Source organism: Pelodiscus sinensis, chromosome 15 (genome assembly GCF_049634645.1).
Source record: "Pelodiscus sinensis isolate JC-2024 chromosome 15, ASM4963464v1, whole genome shotgun sequence".
Lineage (NCBI taxonomy): Eukaryota > Metazoa > Chordata > Testudines > Trionychidae > Pelodiscus > Pelodiscus sinensis.
In genome coordinates, this window is record NC_134725.1 from 36243628 (window position 1) to 36262228 (window position 18601).

At 45.3% G+C, this 18601-nt stretch overlaps 1 protein-coding gene across 9 annotated transcripts in view; it reads right to left on the reverse strand.

Annotated features, from left to right (window-relative positions):
- Positions 1 to 18601, reverse strand: part of CMKLR1 (chemerin chemokine-like receptor 1) — a 118215-nt gene that overhangs the window by 50844 nt on the left and 48770 nt on the right. For 8 of the 9 annotated variants that reach the window (XM_006123602.4, XM_025184933.2, XM_075898765.1 and 5 more), the window contains 2 exons: positions 10335 to 10418; positions 213 to 8894 (listed from right to left, as the gene is read on the reverse strand). In XM_006123602.4, the coding sequence (XP_006123664.2) occupies positions 7827 to 8891 (1065 nt within the window). In that variant the 5' untranslated portion in view covers positions 8892 to 8894; positions 10335 to 10418 and the 3' untranslated portion in view covers positions 213 to 7826. Of the gene's footprint in view, positions 1 to 212; positions 8895 to 10334; positions 10419 to 18601 lie in introns of those variants that run through there. The other variant, XR_012896026.1, reaches the window with a different exon arrangement.

Here is an 18601-nt window from a genome sequence, read left to right on the forward strand (position 1 = left end):
AGACTACCACTATTTTGTGGAAAGCAGGAATACAGATTTTGAAATAACCAGCCCCTTATTTCAAAATAACAGACTTGATGGTGTGACCACTTATTATTTCAAAATAGTGTAGACCAGGGCTATAGTGCCTCAGGACTCCTCATTGTTTTTGCATATACAGACTAACCCAGCTTCCCCTCTGAGTCTTGGTAGATTAGAAAAGCTGAGGTATAGTGTGTGGGGGGGAGGGAGGGAAGGGGGTGGAGTTTGATGACCTGTTGGAAATCTAGCTTTATTATCAGAAGTGTTTCTGCTGCTTGACATGCAGCTCAATTACTTGGGCTTTGTGAATTAGCTGGGTCTGGTTGAGCTCTCGCTGTCAGACCTATAAATAGCTTAGTGTCTTCTCAGGCAGCTGCCTATTGACTTTTTCCTTTTGTATAAATATATATATTGGTCCTATAGGTGTCTGCATACCAACTCCCAATTACTGGGCAGTGAGTTGGCTCTATGAGGTTTTCTAGTACTGTAAAATATAAAGTCTACTCTAGAAATGGAACATGTTCTAACCATTGGCCTTAAATAGCCCTCTGGGTTTTTTTGAAATCTCTATGGTTATTGCCACAGCTTTGGTTCCCTCCTGGCCTTCCGGCTGCCAAGCAGTGACATCAAGAGTTATCAGATCTAGCTACAAGTTGCAACTCAGCCACCTCGTTTCTAGAACAAGCCTTGCACTGCAGACTCATGACCTTGCCCTGTTGAACACAGTGTTCTCTGGAACTAGACCTTATCCCTGCCCCAGTATCATTGACAAAGAAACCAGCTCTACCCAGCTGATCTCTTCTAATTAATTTGTAAAGCTAGGAAATGGCTGTGGCTAGGGGCGCTGCTCCTGCCAGGCTGGTCAATAGCTTTTCTAACCTTCCCTAAGAAATTAAATCTTTGCTGTTCATGTTTCCACGGGGACCCTTTCTCTGATGCTCTGATACCAGTGTTGGTGAACACATGCAATGTGTCAAGTATCAGAGAGGTCACCATGTTAGTCTGGATCTGCGAAAGTGACAAGGAGTCCTGTAGCACCTTATAGACTAACAGATGTATTGAAGCATAAACTTTCATGGGCAAAGACCCACTTCGTCAGATGCATGTAGGAGAAATTTCCAGAGGCAGGTATAAATATGCAGGCAAGAATCAGGCTAGAGATAACAAGGTAAATTCAATCAGGGAGGATGAGGCCCACTTCTAGCAGCTGATCTGGAGGTGTGACCACCAAGAGAGGAGAAACTGCTTGGTTCTAGTCCCAGCTGTGCTGCTGACTCATTGAGCAGGTCATATTGCCTTTCTGTGCCCCAGCTTCCCCATGCAAATAATATTTACCTACTTTACTGGGGGGAGTTGGCAGCTCTAGTTAATTAATTAACGATGTTGGAAATAAGTCTGGACACTCTGGATGCGGTGAAAACAGGCAAGAGGATTTATTACACACAGCTGCTGGTGGAGTGCTACCAGGGGTTAATCTGGTTAACACTGGTTAAGCAAAACATTACAATAAATTATATGCGGGGCGATGGACGGAGGGGAAGCAATTCAATAGGTTCTAGCAGCAAGATGAAATGAGGAAGTAAGCCAATAAACTACGAAGGTTACACAGAATCTCTGCCCATCACCAATTAAATACCTTATCTCTTAATACAGGTAGTTATTCCTAACAAGCTATATAAGCCAACATAAATAAAACAGACAATTCAATTGCAACATAATGGAAGAATCAGGTCCCAAGGGCCTTTCTCGGACAAAACTCTCAAAGAGGTCAATAGTACATACTGATTTCAAGGTATTTTAGCTCATTGCTTTGCAAAATGCACTGTCCTAAGGGTAGGATAATTAAAAAAGGTGTAACCTTTCCATGACGCTGATAAGCATCTAACTGATAACTTCAGTGGGTGCCCACAGCACCCCATCTCCCCATCAACTTGATACACACAAGATTATGCAGATAAAACACTTGGCTGGAGGTTTATCCAATCCCTTTGCTCTATGGGTCTCACCCACGGAGCATCTTAGACACAGATCATCAAAGCCATTTAGGCCCCTCCCTCTGATTTATTGATAGCTTTTTCCTCACAATACCTTTAGGAGGGGCAGACAGATCAGTATCGACATTTGGTGGGGAAACTGAGGCACAGAGACATGAAATATGAGCTGACTCCCAATCCAAACTCCTCCAAATTGTGGGGCTGGTGGGAGGCAAGTTTTGTGGTTAGATCTGTCTTGGAATTGGAAGGTTGATTTGTTTGAATCATTTGAGCCATGTTCTGAATGGGAGTAAATCAGTGCTGGATTTTCAGCTGGAGCGTTGCTTATTTACCCCAGCTAAGGGCATTGCCAAAAGAATGTTGTTCATCAAATTTTGGCCACAAGGGACAGCTCCATTCCAGGCTTTTGGGGAGGCTATTCCAGGATTTGAACCTGGCCTGTCTTGCTCCCAAGGTGACAATCACATCCTTTTGTCGGTAAGTGTCACTCCTTCCCCTATGCAAAATAATATAGAAATGAACAGTGACAGAATCAATAGGTTTCTACAAGAATTTATTTTGAACCCAGTGGAAACTGACTCACTTCCTTTGCCTGTGTTTTTGGAGCTATGCATTAGAATTCTATAGCAAGGCAGCAATTCTCTGTGTTAAAAGTTCTTTTGGCCTGCTAGCAAGTTGTTTTCACACCCAAGGCATTTCCCCTACCCGTAGGATCATGGTGAGTGGCCTAATGGTTATCAAATGGTCTTTTTGCTGGTTGGACACTAAGGCTACGTCTACACTGGCATGTTCTCACGCAAAAACTCTTTTGTGGAAGAGTTCTTCTGGAAAAACTCTTCCAGAAGAGAGTGTCTACACTGCCATGTGCTATTGCGCAAGAGATGTGCTTTTGCTCAAGAGCATCCATGCCAGTATAGATGCTCTCTTGCACAAGAAAGCTCTGATGGCCATTTTAACCATAGGGTTTTCTTGCGCAAGAAATTCATGTTGCCTGTCTACAATGGCCTCTTCTGGAAGAGCTCTTGCGCAAGAGGGCTTATTCCTGAGCAGGAGCATCAGAGTTCTTGCACAAGAAGCCCTGATTTCATACATTAGTACGTCAGTTTACTTGCGCAAGAACACGCAGCCAGTGTAGACAGGCAGCAAGTTTTTGCACAAGAGCAGCCGTTTTTGCACAAGGTCACGTTAGTGTAGACACAGCGTAACAGTATGTCTACACTGCAGAGTTTTTTTGGGAAAACGGCCATTTTTCAAAAAAACTTAACTTACGTCTACACTGCAACTGTGTTCTTACAAAAAAAATCGAAAGAACAGAGAGGGTTTTCCGATATTGGTAAACCTCTTTCTACAAGAAATAAGCCTTTTTCTTTGGAAAAAGGCATGTGTGAATGGGGAAGAGGCAGTTCTTTTGAAAGAAAAGGAAAGAGGAAAAAGCACAGGTGCCTTGGTGGCCACTCTGTCCTTAGTAACCATAGCTGAAATATGAGAGAGTGTCCATTCAGTGTAGCTGCTATCTTTCAAAAAAGCAGATCGCTTTTTCAATGTGCTTTCACTGTGTGGACGCTCTTTTTTGGAAGAAGTTTTTTCAGAAGATCTCTTCCGAAAGAATGCTGCAGTCTAGATGTAGCATCACTCTACAAGTATCTGTCCACTGATTTGCATTTTTTAAATATCATTGTCTTGATTTTTTTTTAAATATTTCCTTGTTTTACAGCTCATATCAATAGCTGTGTCTGATACAAAGAAATCAACATATAAATATCATGTCACCAGCTTTCACTCATTGCTAGTAGTCAAGAAGCTAAAAGCATGACTTATCTCCCAAATTAACTGTGCATGAAATTGGCTAGGGAGAGTGGTTCAGACCATATTTTATCTAAAGGATGTATTAATGGACAATGCAGTCTAACTGAAAGGTAATGCCACTGGCAGGAAAGTTACTTGATGGGTGATGAAAAGGGAAGAAATCTTGAAATGAGATTCATTATTTGAAATGTTTAAATATCCCTTATAGGAATTTAATCAACAGGTTTCTATTGAAATGATTCTGAAAACACAGGGTCAATTCCAGGCTCCTGCAAAAGTAAATAGAAGTTTTGCCATTAGCTTCACTGTGGAACAGCCCAAGAGAGTCAAGCTGGCCTGGCAGCGCCCATGCCCAAGCCTCTGGGCACATCAGGGGAGGGAGGAGTCATGTAGGGCAGGGTGGAGGTGGAGCAGAGAGTACAATCCTCACATCCTCCACTCCCCCTCAGCCTTGCCATCCCCATTTTGAGCTGCGGAAGGGGCCATTGGCATGGGGGGAGGGAGCTCCAGTCACTGAGCTGTCATTCAAAACATGGCCAAGGCCTCTTGCTCACAGTTATTGGGAAGAGCTCAGTTTGCACCCACATCACTCTGAAACCGCTGTTGTTCCAGCTGCTTATATGTATGGATTAAAACGTACCCAGAACACAACTGGTGTGAACCCAGGCTGGTCGATAGTTTTCTCCTCTCCATGCTGGCTGGCAATGCCAATCAACCAGCCCATTGATTTACAAATGGCATTTATGACTTCTGAGGTTTAACTACTGCTTTTTCTTCCCCCTCCATTTGCCGCTTCCCTGCTTTACTCCGTTTAGGGCTAAGCCCTTCCAAGGGAGTCTTGTTAACCATCACTTAGGAGATGCAATCTAATCTGAGGCCTCTGTGCATAAGATGCTCGTTGCAAGGGTCAGGAAGTAAATTTGTTTCAGTCTCGCACGACTGAAAGGAAGCATTAAGGAGTTTTTGTTTTGCCTTGCTCTGAATCAATAGGCTGGGGTGGAGCTGACATGCCCAATTCGAGGGATTGTGGCTATCTTTCCTGATTTGAGAGCAGCTAGGAGACAGGGTGTGGAGGCCAGAGATTTCCTGTAGGAAGATATTTCACTACTGGAGCCTGGTGAAAGCCCCAGGCATGACAATATTGATGGTGTCTTTGAAGAGGTCATGGGGCAATGTGTGTGAAAGATGCACTACTATGACCTCATTCAGCCTCATAAAGAACTTTCTCTCCTGAGAAGTCAGCGACAGGCGGGGTCAGAATAAAAGGAACCCACACAGCAATTTGACTGACTTTTTCAAAGGAGCAAAAGTGAAGCAAAATGCTTTTTAAAAAATCTCGCATTGCTCCTAGCCTGGAACTCTCTGCCTCCCTAGGAGAACTGCTGGGGCTAGGGAGTGCCTTGTTGCCAGGCTTGGAATCTTGTGTGAGGCAAACTTAGGGTAACTACACAGCCAAACAGTTCCGTGGCAGCAAGTTTCAGGGCATGGGTAAATCGGTGAGAGCTCACACTGCAAACGTCAAAGTAGCAGTGGAGACATTGCTGTTTGGGTTGGGGGCCAGATTCCAAGACCCTCCCCTCTCGCCAGGTTTCCATCTGAGTCTGTACAGCTATTTTTATCCCCTGCCAGCCTGTGCCAGTTGGCCCAGGCTTTCAGAATCACTGCTGGGGTCTTGATTTTCTGCATAAACATTGGCTGCTCCTGCATTCAGTTCCCCATAGGCAAATCCCAGAGGAGTAATGTTCCCTCTAATTTTTTCCAGCCATGAACAAAACAAATTTTGTTCTGTGCACCAAAGCATGTGTGGGTGTGCACCACCTGTAGAAACACATGCTGCTGGCTGTGGGTACTTTATCAGCTGGGTGGCATTTGAATCTCTCCTGTGTGGCCACCCAAGCACTCAACTTATAGGGAAAACTGTAAGCATGATGGACTTAGTTGGGAATCCCTTGCAAGGATTAAGGGGTATCCATCAGATCCAGCAGTGATGGATGCTACATCAGTTTGAAGCTTGAGGCTCCAATGAAATGAAACTATCATTAGGATTGCCAGGTGTCTGGTATTGGACCGGACAGCCCAGTGTTTGCAGGATGTGTCCAGTAAAAAAAAAAAGCAGAAAATACCAGACATGTAAAATGTCTGGTATTTTCTGTTTTTCTCAGATGGAAAGCTGCTTGGGACATTTTTTTTTTTTTTTTTTTTTTTTTTTGTGGTTAACAACTTTTGGTTCTTTACTCCCACCCTCACCCCCCAATATGTTTGGTATTTTTGGTGACACTATCTGGCAACCCTAACTATCTGAGCTTGCCCTGGCTGTGAGACAAACTGCTTTTTACCCAGAAGAAATTGCAAAAAGAAAGTGTCCTATGTTTTGCTGAGAATTCTCTCTTTCTGGGATGCCACAACACCCCCACCCATCTCAAAATGCAGCCGGCTGTCACAGTATTGGATTGCTTTCCTGATTCACCAAAGCATTTATCTCCACGCACAGGTGTAGGTCCACCCACTTCAATGGGATGACTCAGACATTTAAAGTTCACAACGTGCTTCAAAGCTCTGCTAAAATGCAGAGGTAGAAGAAGTTATCCCAGGATGTAGTTTGTATGTCAGAAACACTGTTTGACCCCTTTGCTGTACTGGTGTGATGTTAATGTAAGTTTTTTATCAGTATTCTGTCTGATATTTATTTGGGGTATTCTTATCCTCTCTGACTTCAGGTGGACTCGATGAGAAAAGAACGTTCAGAACAAAACCAAATTATACTAGTACCAATATTATATGCCTTTAAGATGCTGGTTAATTGTCTGTACACATACACTGTACATAACATATTCATAATCATTTTCTTCCATAATAGGCACCATATATTCCAGCTATAATAGGACTAAATTTTGATCCCATCATGTGTGCTGGAGAAGGTTAAGATTACAGAGAGTTGCCCCTGCTGCCCACCACCCTCTGGGACCTCCAGCTCTGCCACCTTGAGGCTGAAGTGGAAAACGTCCCGGCGGTCTGTGAAAGTCATAGAATCCATTACTGAATCCCGTGATGAGTATTGGAAGGATGTTCTCAAAGCAGAGATACAATTCATGGCTTCCTCTATCTTCTTCCCAATGTATGCGAGAGGAAATCTGTTTCTGTGCTTTTTTTCCTCTCGTGGCATAAGTCTCTTCAATTTCTGTGGTATTTGGAAACTTCTACATTACCCAGTCTTCTAGCCATTTAAGGTCATATAGTCTAAATATGGGTGCTAATTGTCCGTAGATTAAGCAATTATATGTTCAAATGGAGATTTGTGCAGGCAAATACTATACCGTGTGTGCAGACATCACTAATGCAGGGTTTAAACACACAATTATTATGTGCAAGCATGTATAATCCTTGAGGATCTAATTTGGGCACAAGATTGAATGATTGACTGACTGACTGGAATTAACAAGTCCAATAGTCAAGGGGTCACATGGATGGAAATGCATTTTGGCCACAGAACTTTTCAGACTCTAGGACACAATAATCCATTTCTGCAGTTTGAACTTGGGATGCTTTAAGGCCATGCTGTCCAACACACCTGCCATTTGGCAGGTTGAATGTGGCTAGTTGGCTTGAACCACTATAGTAGCTCCTGCTTCAGGATGGGTTGGACACCATGCTTTAAGGTAATATTGTCCTTCTGATGAGCCGTTCAGGTGGCATGAGCAGAAAAGTGTAAAGGTCAGAGCAAAAGGTACATGAAGAGGGACTGAAGTTGGTATTGTCACTTTTTCCATGATGTGGGTCAGAAAATCTCTAATGAAGATTCATGGCACCCGTCGTCAGACATGACTAATGTAGGAAGATGCACAGATTGGTTAGAAAAAACCCAGGAACTTCTTGGAACTCATGCAAAGTGGTCTTTGGAGAGCACTAGAGAATGCTCAAAGAGCTAAGTGAAATTATCTTCTGCTTCCAAATAAAAAGCAATGGGAGTTTATCTTGGGTGTGCCCCTAAGGTACTGAGGGTAGAGATTAGAGAAACATTGTCTCCTTTTCAGTCATTGAGGACATCTTAGAGAAGCTCCTGTGAGCAAGACTTGAGTAGGTGGTATCTTCACTGAGTGCATTCACTAGTCTGGAGAGGATGCCCACCTTAAACTTTTTAAATTCCTGGCCCATGAAAACATAAAGGATGGGATTCATGCAGCTGTTGGCCGCAGCTAGAGCCGTGACAATGGGAATTCCAATCTCAAATAGCACATAGGAGAAGTGGGCGTGCTGTACTTCCAGGAGGTTCAGTATATGGAAGGGGGTCCAGCACAGGAAGAAGGTCACGATAATGGCGATAATGATTTTGAAGGGCTTTTTGGATTTGGCGAGCCGGTTTCGTTTCAGCTTGAAGACAATGATTGTGTAACAGACTATGATGATAGTGACCGGAATGGCAAACCCTATCAGAAACTTGATGACATTGACTGCAGTGTGTCTCTTTACACCCAGGTCATGATCTTTCTTGGACAAGGAGTAGTTATTAAAACAAACCATTTTTCCTCGGTGAGATACAGTTTGCCGGAAAATAAGAGACGGGCAACTCATTAGAAAACCAGCAGACCAGACGACAATGCAAATCAAACATGCCAGTTTGATGGTCCGATGGTTTTGGGCCCAGACTGGGAAGACCACAGACACGCAACGGTCAATGCTGATTGTTGTCAGCAGCAACACGCTGCTGTATAAGTTTAGGTTGAGCAGGGAGGAGTTTAATTTGCACAGGGCTTCCCCGAAGACCCAGTCATAGTTCATGGCAGTGTATGCAATATTCAGCGGCAGGAAGATGTTGAAAAGAAAGTCAGCAGCAGCCAGGTTGAGAAACCAAAGGGCATTGACGGACCTTTTCATCTTGAAAGCAATAATCACAATGACTAGGCCATTTCCCAGGATTCCCAGAAGGCAGGTGAGGCTGTAGATTACAACTGAGAGAATCCTAGAAATGTCTTTCCCACCATGCGATGGCTCTTCCTGAACACTAACCACGTTCAAATGATTATAATAATAGTCATTATAATCATATTCCAGAGTGGTATTAATGGTCTCCATTATCTGTAAACAAATCACAGTCATTTCACCATGCGATTCTTTTATGGACTATCAAGATGCTTGTTTCTATATATGAGGCCAAATCTATGTCTGAGGCCCACCATGAAGACTTCAGGATTTGTCCCACAGACTTTAGTTTGTCATGTAAATGGATTGCTCCATAATGCCTTAAATGAGCATATCTACAGTTCTCCTTAGAAGCTGCATTCCCACATGGGAGGGCTGTAGCTGGCTGCTTTGTGCATGTATCTCAGGGTAGAATGTGCCCTCTGATGTTACAAGCATGGTTAAAATCATGCAAGGGGGCTATTGTATGAAGTGTTCCCTCTACATTTTTTCCATCCATGTGTGGAAGAAATGCTGTGCTGTGCACCAAGGCATATGTGGAGGTGCACCACCAGTAGTAACACATGCTGCCGGCTGTGGGCACTCTGCTATCAGCTGGGCAGCACTTGAATCTCACCTGGGTGGCTGCCCAAGCACTCGTCTTACAGGGAACACTGATTGTATCTATGTTTCACAGGTGATTTCTCTGGGCACAAACCAGGACTGAACAGTTAAATATATCAAATCCTGGCTCACCAGGAAATGCTCTATGTCATGGAGTTTAATAGTGAGTCTATTGGCCAAAATACCAGCTTCTCCCATTGACACAGCTACTCATGGGCGATGGGTATCGCAGGCCAGGGGAACTCCCCAAAACAGCCTGGCATGGTCCTGCCCACAGACCCCCTCCTATTTCCCACCAGAGCTCTGGGTGTGCCACCCATCTGCTCAGTATTCTGGCTGCCCTATATTCTGGGGTTAGCATACCAGGGGCCAAGCCACTCACCCAGCACTCAGGGTGGGGGGCATCCAAGCAGCTTGTGGGTGGGAGGAGCTGAGGGCTGCTATAGGAAGGCTGCAGATTCTGGTAGAAGTTGGGGGCGGGGCCTTCTACTGAAAGGGTAGGGCCAGAAGCTAGCTTCCCCAAGCTGACAGTTCACATGCCACCCATGCAGCTACTGCCTCTCGGGAAGGTGGAGTACTTATGCCACTGGGATAGCATCTTTACTGAGAGCTACAGTGTCTACAGGGCTATAAGTGCAGACATGCCCTTAGTTTGGATGGACAATGGTAGGGCGGAGTGGAGAATGTATCATTTGGTGCCATGGGACATGAGCTAAAGCTGTTGTATTTCACTGATGTTTGGAATCAGCCCTCACTTTGCACAATAGTTATACCTCCTCCCATCGAGGCCATGTCTGCACCTTAGAACTGGGTGCTCTGTTCAGTGCTTTGAGATCCTCCAATGAGTGCAAAATATTGTTGCCCTGCTCTTTCTCCTCCCCCAGGCTCCCTCTACCATTCATTAAATTGCATATTTCTGAGCCAAATTTGCAGGATTGCGCAGATGTAATGAAGGCTAGAATGTGGCCCTGAGAGCATGTTATCAAATCTCACCTCTTCTCACCAGTGATTTTGCAACTCCACTCTCAGTGTTCCTGTTGCAGGGGCCTCACCCACTCACCGAGTAGCTGGATCAACCTGCAATACAGGATAGAGACTCACAGGGTCTATTTGCCAGACAAACAAATACAACTCTTTCCAAGGACAGCATTCCCTATTCAGATGCATGTGTTTGTTCATGGATACAATATCAAAGCAAGGATCCAACGTGGGCCCTGTGCTATACTGAGCGGTGAATTAGAAGGAAGGACATTGGTGTTTGTGTTGAGTTCAGCCAAAAATTGTGGTGATCCTTAGATTCCAAAGCCAAGAGGGACGGTTATAATTTTGGACCCTCTGCATAACCCTGACCAAAGAACTTCCTCACAATAACTGCTAGAATACATCTTAACAAAAACCAGACACCTGTGATTTCCTCTCACAACAGTTAGTAGTAGAATGGCCACATCAGTGTTATTATTTCTTTGGTCATGAAGCACCTTAGAGACTAACAGAAAATGTAAACAGTACCAGGAGCTGTTGGGAGCACAACCCATTTCTTCGTTTGAGTTGTGCTCATGATACCATCTACATTTTTCATTAGTCTCTAAGGTGCTGCAGGACCATTTGTTGTTTTTAAAGTTTTTTCAGTTACAGACTAACATAGTTACCCCTCTGAGACTTTTAATTCCTTAATGTATCTGACATAAAGTTCCATTTGCTAATATCATAGAATCCATAGACTCTCAGGGTACGTCTAGACTACAGGCTTCTGTCGACAGAAGTTTTGTCGACAGATACTGTCGACAAAACTTCTGTCGACAAAGAGCGTCTAGACTACATTGAGTTCTGTCGACAAAGCAAGCTGCTTTGTCGACATGGTAGTGTAGACGCAAAGGACAGTTTACATTCAATAACACCTTCTGTCGACAGAAACTCTGTCGACAGAAGGTGTTATGCCTCGTAAAATGAGGTTTACCAGCGTCGTTATGTCGACAGAACTCAGCGGTAGTGTAGACGCAGGTATAGTTTTGTCGACAAAAGTCCACTCTGTAGTCTAGACACACCCTTAGATTCATAGGACTGGAAGGGACCTTGAGAGATCATCAAGTCCAGTCCCCTGCCCACATGGAAGGACCAAGAACCCTCTAGATCACGGTTTCCCAACCTGTGGGTCGGGACCCAAATATGGGCCGCCATTACATTTCAAAAGGGTCACCAAGTGACTCCCAGGTGGCTCTGCCTCCCATTTCCCCCCGTTTTTGAATTGCTTTGGGTCACCAAGTCTTCCTGAATTGTCAAAATGGGTCCCCATCTGGAAAAGGTTGGGAACTGCTGCTCTAGATCATTCCTGACAGGTGTCTGTCCAACCTGCTCTTAAATATCTCCAGAGATGGGGATTCCACAAATTCCCCAGGCAACTTATTCCAGTGTTTCACCACCCTGACAGGTAGGAAGTTTTTCCTAATGTCCAACCTAAACCTTCTTTGCTGCAGTTTAAGCCCATTGCTTCTTGTCCTATCCTCAGAGGCTGAGGAGAAGAATTTTTCCTCTGTCCCCCTTGTACCTTTAGGTACTTGGATATGGCTATCCCCTCCAGCTCTTGTTGCTTCCCACCTCTCTAACAAGGATATTCCAAACTTGATAAATCAGTTTATATTTAATCTTGTTTCTGAGAAGCTGAAACAGCCTCTGCTAAGATTTCCCCCAGCAGGCCTGGCTTGTGAAGCCATGGATCTTTCTCTGCTCTATGGATTCTTCATCATCACTCAGCATTAGGAAACCCGCAGAGAACTTCAGTACAAACGTGCAAAGTTATCAGTGAGCTAAAATAAACTTAATGCATCTAATCCAATTGCTGGTACAAATTCACCAAGATCACTCCTTTTAGACTAAGGATGAACTGAATCCAGGGATTTTTCTTTTAATGTTGGAAGTAGGGATGTAAACTGTTGTTTAAAAAGTTAACCAATTAAACACTATGTTTAATCAGTTAACCATGGAGTGGCTCCCTGGGCACAGTGTGGTGGGCCTGGTAGAGCTGAGGCCACTGTGGCACAGGTGGGGCTTCTTGGGCCAGGCCCACTGAGCCACTCTATGCGTGGGAAGCTGCTTCAACAGGCCTGGGTCACTGGTTAACTGGTTACCTCTCTAACTGGAATCAGAACAAGTCAATCTCAAACTCAGCCAAACAGTCCATAATTCACAGGTTCCACAGCCTGAAAGCACCAGTGTATTAATAATCTACGGTGGCCTCCAACATTAGCTGCTGTTTTATTGACCAGGACTTGGCTTCCGGTTAATATCTTAGCAAGCAGAAATAACCAATAGCTATTTTTACTAGCAGAAGTTTCCATAGCTTTCCTCTCCACAGAATCAGATTTATCTCAGAAGGGCAGTTATTGGCAAATGGTCATTTCTTAAGCATCATCCGATAGAGATCATCAGCTACCATAAGAAACCACTGTTGCAATTTTCAGATGTGTGTCATTAATCCTCAGCTTTGGCTGATATATATTGCTAAGATAAGGAGACATTTCCTGCTAAAAGAGCACCACCTCCAAGCCAACACTCAGCATGTCTTTTTAAACATGACAATCAAGCTATTGGTTGCATTATAATTAATTAAGCCCATCAGAAATACACACAATACACAATGAATGTGCCTTAGCTAGTTCTCTGAGGCCCTGCCTGTTTTACATATTTCATTGTGCAAAGTCACAGTGCCATGTGCAGTAACGAAATGCTGGTTTGGATCAGTCATTCAAAGACCCTAATGTAGACGAGGTCAATAACTGACTTGTAAATATTCACTGTGGATTAAACAGGGGCAGAGCCAAAGGCAGTTACTGTACATGAACTTGTGCCTAATGCACTGCCCGCCACACAGGGTTTTGTGTGCTAGCAAAGCAAATATAATGGTCTTAAACAGGCTGTAGTGCAATACAGCAGAACTTGAGACAATTCCGACACTGTTCATGGAGCCAGGCCTCCGGCTTGCTTTCTGAATCCACTGCTCCCCCGTGATGTGTATTGGGCAGCACCAGGCAAGAGAAGGGCACTACGTTTCAAAGACAGCACCATTTGTCGAGGAAGACAGCACTCATGAATGAAAGCTGATAGCAAGACAGAAATACCCAGGCTAGAGGGAACAAAGGAATTGCTTGCTTTGTTCCTCCAGGGCAAAAACACACCAGAAGTTGTAAGCAATAAATCATGGGAGTCAAATGACTGGACTCAAATTGCCCTATGAGGAGAGATTAAAGAGACTGGGACTTTTCAGCTTGGAAAAGATGAGACTAAGTGGAGTGTGATAGGCCTCTATAATATCATGACTGAGGTGGAGAAAGTGAGTAAGGAAAAATTATTTACTAATTCCCATAACACAAGAACTAAGGGTCACCCAATGAAATGAGTAGGTAGCAGGTTTAAAGCAAACAAAAGGAAGGATTTCATCACACAGTCAGCTTTTGAAACTCCTTGCCAGAGCACGTTGTGAAGGGCAGGACCTTAACAAGATTCAAAAAAGAGATTCATGGAGGACAGGTCCATCAATGACTATTTGCTAGAATGGGCATCCCAGGAGGCATACCTGGGAAGTCGACAAATGCCTTTGCTGTCGACTGTGGAGTGTCCAGACTACCGCGCTGAGCCGACAAACAGCTGATGGGCTCAGCACATCAGCCATTTAAATTTAAATGAAGCGGGGATTATTTAAATCGCTGCTTCATTTTCCTATGCCAGGTAGCCTAATCTACATGCCTCTCGTGACAGAGGCATGTAGTCTAGACATACCCAATGTGTCTGTAGCCTCTGTTTACCAGAAGCTAGAAATGGGTGACAGGGGAGGGATCATGTGATGATTCCCTGTTCTGTTTCCTCCCTATAGGGCACCTGGCACTGGCCACTGTCAGAAGACAGGATACTGAGCTAGATGGACCTTTGGTCTGACTCAGTCTGGCTGTTCTTTTGAGTCTCAGCCCCATGACCGGGCTTTTACACATGGCAGCAGAGTTCTGTTTGAAATGCTTGGCTGATGGATACTGTGGGCCATGGGTGAGCAAGAGGCTGCCAGCGGGCTGGATCTACCTGCCAAGTAATCAGATCCAGCCTGTGGCTGACTCACAGGAACCCTTAAGCACTGCACAGTGGCAGAAGCTTTAAATATGGCTACTCTATTCTGGGTGCAAGGTGGGAGGCTTTGTGCTTTGTCCCGCCTCCCAGCAAAATCTCTCAGCTCCCATTGTCCAGTTTTTGACCAATAGCTGCCGAGATATTTTGCTGGTGGCAGTAGCAGCCAATGAAGCCTCTTCCCTCTTTCCCTCCCTCCCCACTCCTTCACCCTGACCAGAGCAGAGCCACATGGAGCAGCTTGTGATTGCAGCCTTCTTCTTCCTGCAGGGCTGCTGACTGGAAGCTTCCTAGGTAAGCGCCTCTCAGCCAGAGCCGGCCTCTGGCACCCTCACTCTCTCTCCCCCCCCACAAACTACCTGCCTCAGGCCACTACCCACACCCTCTGTACCCCTTTCCCCAATGTCACAATTCCCTCCCGGACCTTGCACCCACTCCTAGAGCCCCTCCCGTTGGCCAGAATTCTCTCTTGCATTCATACTCCTTCCTGGCCTCTTCCCCAGATCACATCCCTTTCCTTCACCCAAACTCACGTGCAGACTCCACAGCCCCTCCTGCACCCCAGTCTCCTACCCCAAGGTCCCTTCTGCATCCAACCTCTGCACCAGACCCCAAGCCCCCTTTGTAGAAATGCGGCCCTTGAGCACTTGCCAAAATCTTGGAGTGGCCTCCCATTCAAAATTATTGCCCACTCCTGCTGTAGTTGATAGCACCTGCACTAGGGATGTAACCCAGTCCTGGAGTGCCTCCCCTTCCATAAAGACCATTTTTAAAGGGACTTAGCTCTGTTTGAAATGACTGACTCAACACAACACCCCTCAGGACGGGCCTTCTCTCTTTCCATGGGGACTTGCTCTCTGCCTTCTGAACACAAGTGTGCTCCACTGGAGTAACAATTTTTGTGTTAAGCTGGGCCAGATCCTGAGCTCCGTAGTGGGCCTTCACTCCGTTTGCCTGCATGAGGGTCGCAGAATGTGGATCGTTATGATGATTCACTCGCCAACAGGGAGTTTGGGATGTTGCAGAATAAAGGGCAGACCAGTCTCTGCTTAGAGAAGCTTATAGTCTATATAGACCTCAGGGACTAGGTTCCTTGCTGGTGTAACACTACTGAAAATGATGGAGCCACCCCAACAGATAATTTTTCCCTTCATTTTCCGGTTCCTTGAGATCCCAGTTCTCTTCATCCATGGCGAACCCAGCTGCATAGTGCTCTAAGTAAAGCAATGGCTGAAAAGTGTTTCTGGCCTGGGGGAACTGCAGGCTGAACGTGTCCAATGCAAATTAAGGCTTGGACACTCTGGGGCCTTCTCCATATAGCAATGGGGATGCAACCACCAGCCAGACCCCATTATAACCTGATAGGAGGGGGGAAAAGAGCCTTCTCCATTGACACACCGTGACCCAGGCTTTATTTTTGCTGCAGTGCTCCCCAGTGTTGTGGGGCTACCTCTGTCCAGCAGGCTGGGGATGAGAAGCCAGGGGCTGGGATGGGGGCGGGGTTCTGTGGGATTTGGTTTACACTGGAAGGGGGCACCTCTCCGACCAAGAACACAATGGGCTGGATGGAACTGAGGCACAGTCCAGGTCTGAACTGGGGTATGATTTGCCCTTTGGTGTAAGTCAGTCGGGACTGTTTAACTTCCCAGGGGTCTTTGCTCAGGGGCACTAGTTAGTTACCGCTCATTATTCTTGCACTGCCCTGGGGATGGCCCTAAGTTTAAAAACACATTCAAGTCCCATTGACATCAAGAGGTAGGCACATCTTTAAGTGCTTTCCTGAACTGGAGTCCTTGTGACAACACTGTCGGGGGCTCATGCTGCTTCATGGCACCTCAGCTGCTGCTCTGTCATCCATCGTGCTCCCGACGCAGCAACACACTGCATGAAGACAATGAAGGGACTGTAATAAATGAGATTTTCAGTTCACGGCTTGTATATTGGCCTGAACAGAGAGGAGTCCTGTCCTGGGTGACGCTTTTATTGTCGTGAGGATGAGAGAGAGTCGATAACCCAGCAGAAGTGACACTGTCAGCAGAACTGGTTGTTACACAGCTGACTATTAATGTGCCAGTTTAATGAGCTGGTCTAACCGTTCCTGTTGTAGACCAGAGATAATCATATTGTTTCCTTTTGAATGGGCAGGATCCTGCTTTGTTTGCATCCTGCTTCATTTGCATGGCAGGTTTTACAGGAGAAGGCTTCAGTCCAAGAGAAGGGAGCTGCCTTCCCTGCTCCAGCTTCCTCCTACAAACCTCCCCCCAATCGATCCAGTCTGCCCAGACACACAAAACACTGCGGCCCAGCACTGCCTGATTGCTATAGTAAGCTGTCACATCCCTGCCTGGTACTGAACAGAGCAGGTGCTCTGTTTTGTTAGAAGAGGGTAGAAAACAATACAAGGGTGGATGGACTGGTTAGGTGTAAGGGGATTGGTACCCAGGCTTCAGCCACCACTCGGCAGGGGATGTGGGCAGATGGATATGACCTTGCCACTGGCACCAGCCATAAAGCTCCTGATTGGAGGAGACATCTGGCCTCTGTGATTGGCTCAAAAAGAGGCACAAGAATGTGACTGTACAATTAGGGAATTTGCTGGCTGTTCGACTAGACCCTGCCATCCTGTCCTCTTTCCAGTCCCTGTCTTGTTCCAGATCCGTGTTTCCACGGATTCTGGCTCTGGCTCTTTTCCCTGGGCCTGACTCCTGTCTCTGATCAGTTCCAGTTCCTGGTTCCTGGCACCTGCTCTGACCACTCGAACTGACCAACTGTGCTCTGACCACTAGGTACAACTGCCTACATCCCTGTCCACACTAGGGAAAAAGTTTGGTGCCTATGGACTTTGCATCATTTCTAGAACTAATCCAAACCCCAACAGAAGGGTGGTTCTGAAGTAGTCACTTGAATTCTCCTCACCAATTCCTCCTGTCCAACTCTCTCTCTCTCTCACACACACACACATTCTCATACACGGGCTATGCATTTGTATTACTGCGATCCATCCAGTCACTGAAAATACCACAGCTTCTCTTGGAGCTAACCACAATAGCAAAAAATGCCCTAAGAAATCCGATAGAAATGTAGCCGTGTTAGTCTGGGGTAGTTGAAGCAAAATGCAGGACAATGTAGCACTTTAAAGACTAACAAGATGGTTTATTAGATGATGAGCTTTCGTGGGCTAAGAAATCCGGTTCATGTGAGATTTCCAGCCTGATTTCATAGACCTCAGAAACAAGGATGGTTTTGGTAAACTTCACACTTTGGTAAACTTCACACAGGTATTTCTGTGTAAAACAAAATACAGGACTATGTAGCACTTTAAAGACTAACAAGATGGTTTATTAGATGATGAGCTTTCATGGGCAAGACCCACTTTGACATCCAAACCTTGAACCTTTCTGAGGTTGACCCATCAGATCAAACTCATCCAGCACCCTCTGTAAGGATAGGGAATTCAGGAGTCACTTGATGATCTGCAGGCTGCTACAACTGCTTCTTGGCTGCACATTGGTTGGAGGAAATCTTTCAATATAAATGAGACAGATGGTGGTTGGGATTAGCTTAATTCTGATTAATTCATATACACTGCTCTGTTTGGTAAGATAGATGTCCCCCACCTGGCAGAGGAGTATGCTTGTGAAACATTTTATGATGCTACCACAACTTTGTTCCCGTAGAGCTCACACGTGTCTTTTTTATTTTAAAATGCTGCTTTTTATTGTTGCTCCCAAAAGCTAGTGTCCATGGTGACATTTAACGTGATATTTCAAAACTCTATTTAATGGGTTATTTATTGGGATTCTCTGTTGATTTTGTTCTTTTTTCACTTTCTTGTTATTGGACTTCAACATTTAGACAATCAAAGAAGAATGAAGAAACAAAATGACTAAAGCCCCAAATTCTTGCTGGGCCAGACAATCAACATCTCCCTGGGAACGGGAGAGATTCCACAGGCTCTGAGTAACATATGGTGAGACAGTGCCAATACAGGGCACCTGAGCCATGCATAGGCCTTTTGGCTAATCTTCTGCACTAGGGTGACTTTTGCCAGGAGTGCATTGGCACAATGTACATTGAACTAGAGAAATGTCAGGTTAGAAAGGATCTGGAGAGGTCAGCAAGTCCTCTGAGGAAAGACCAAGTAACCCTGA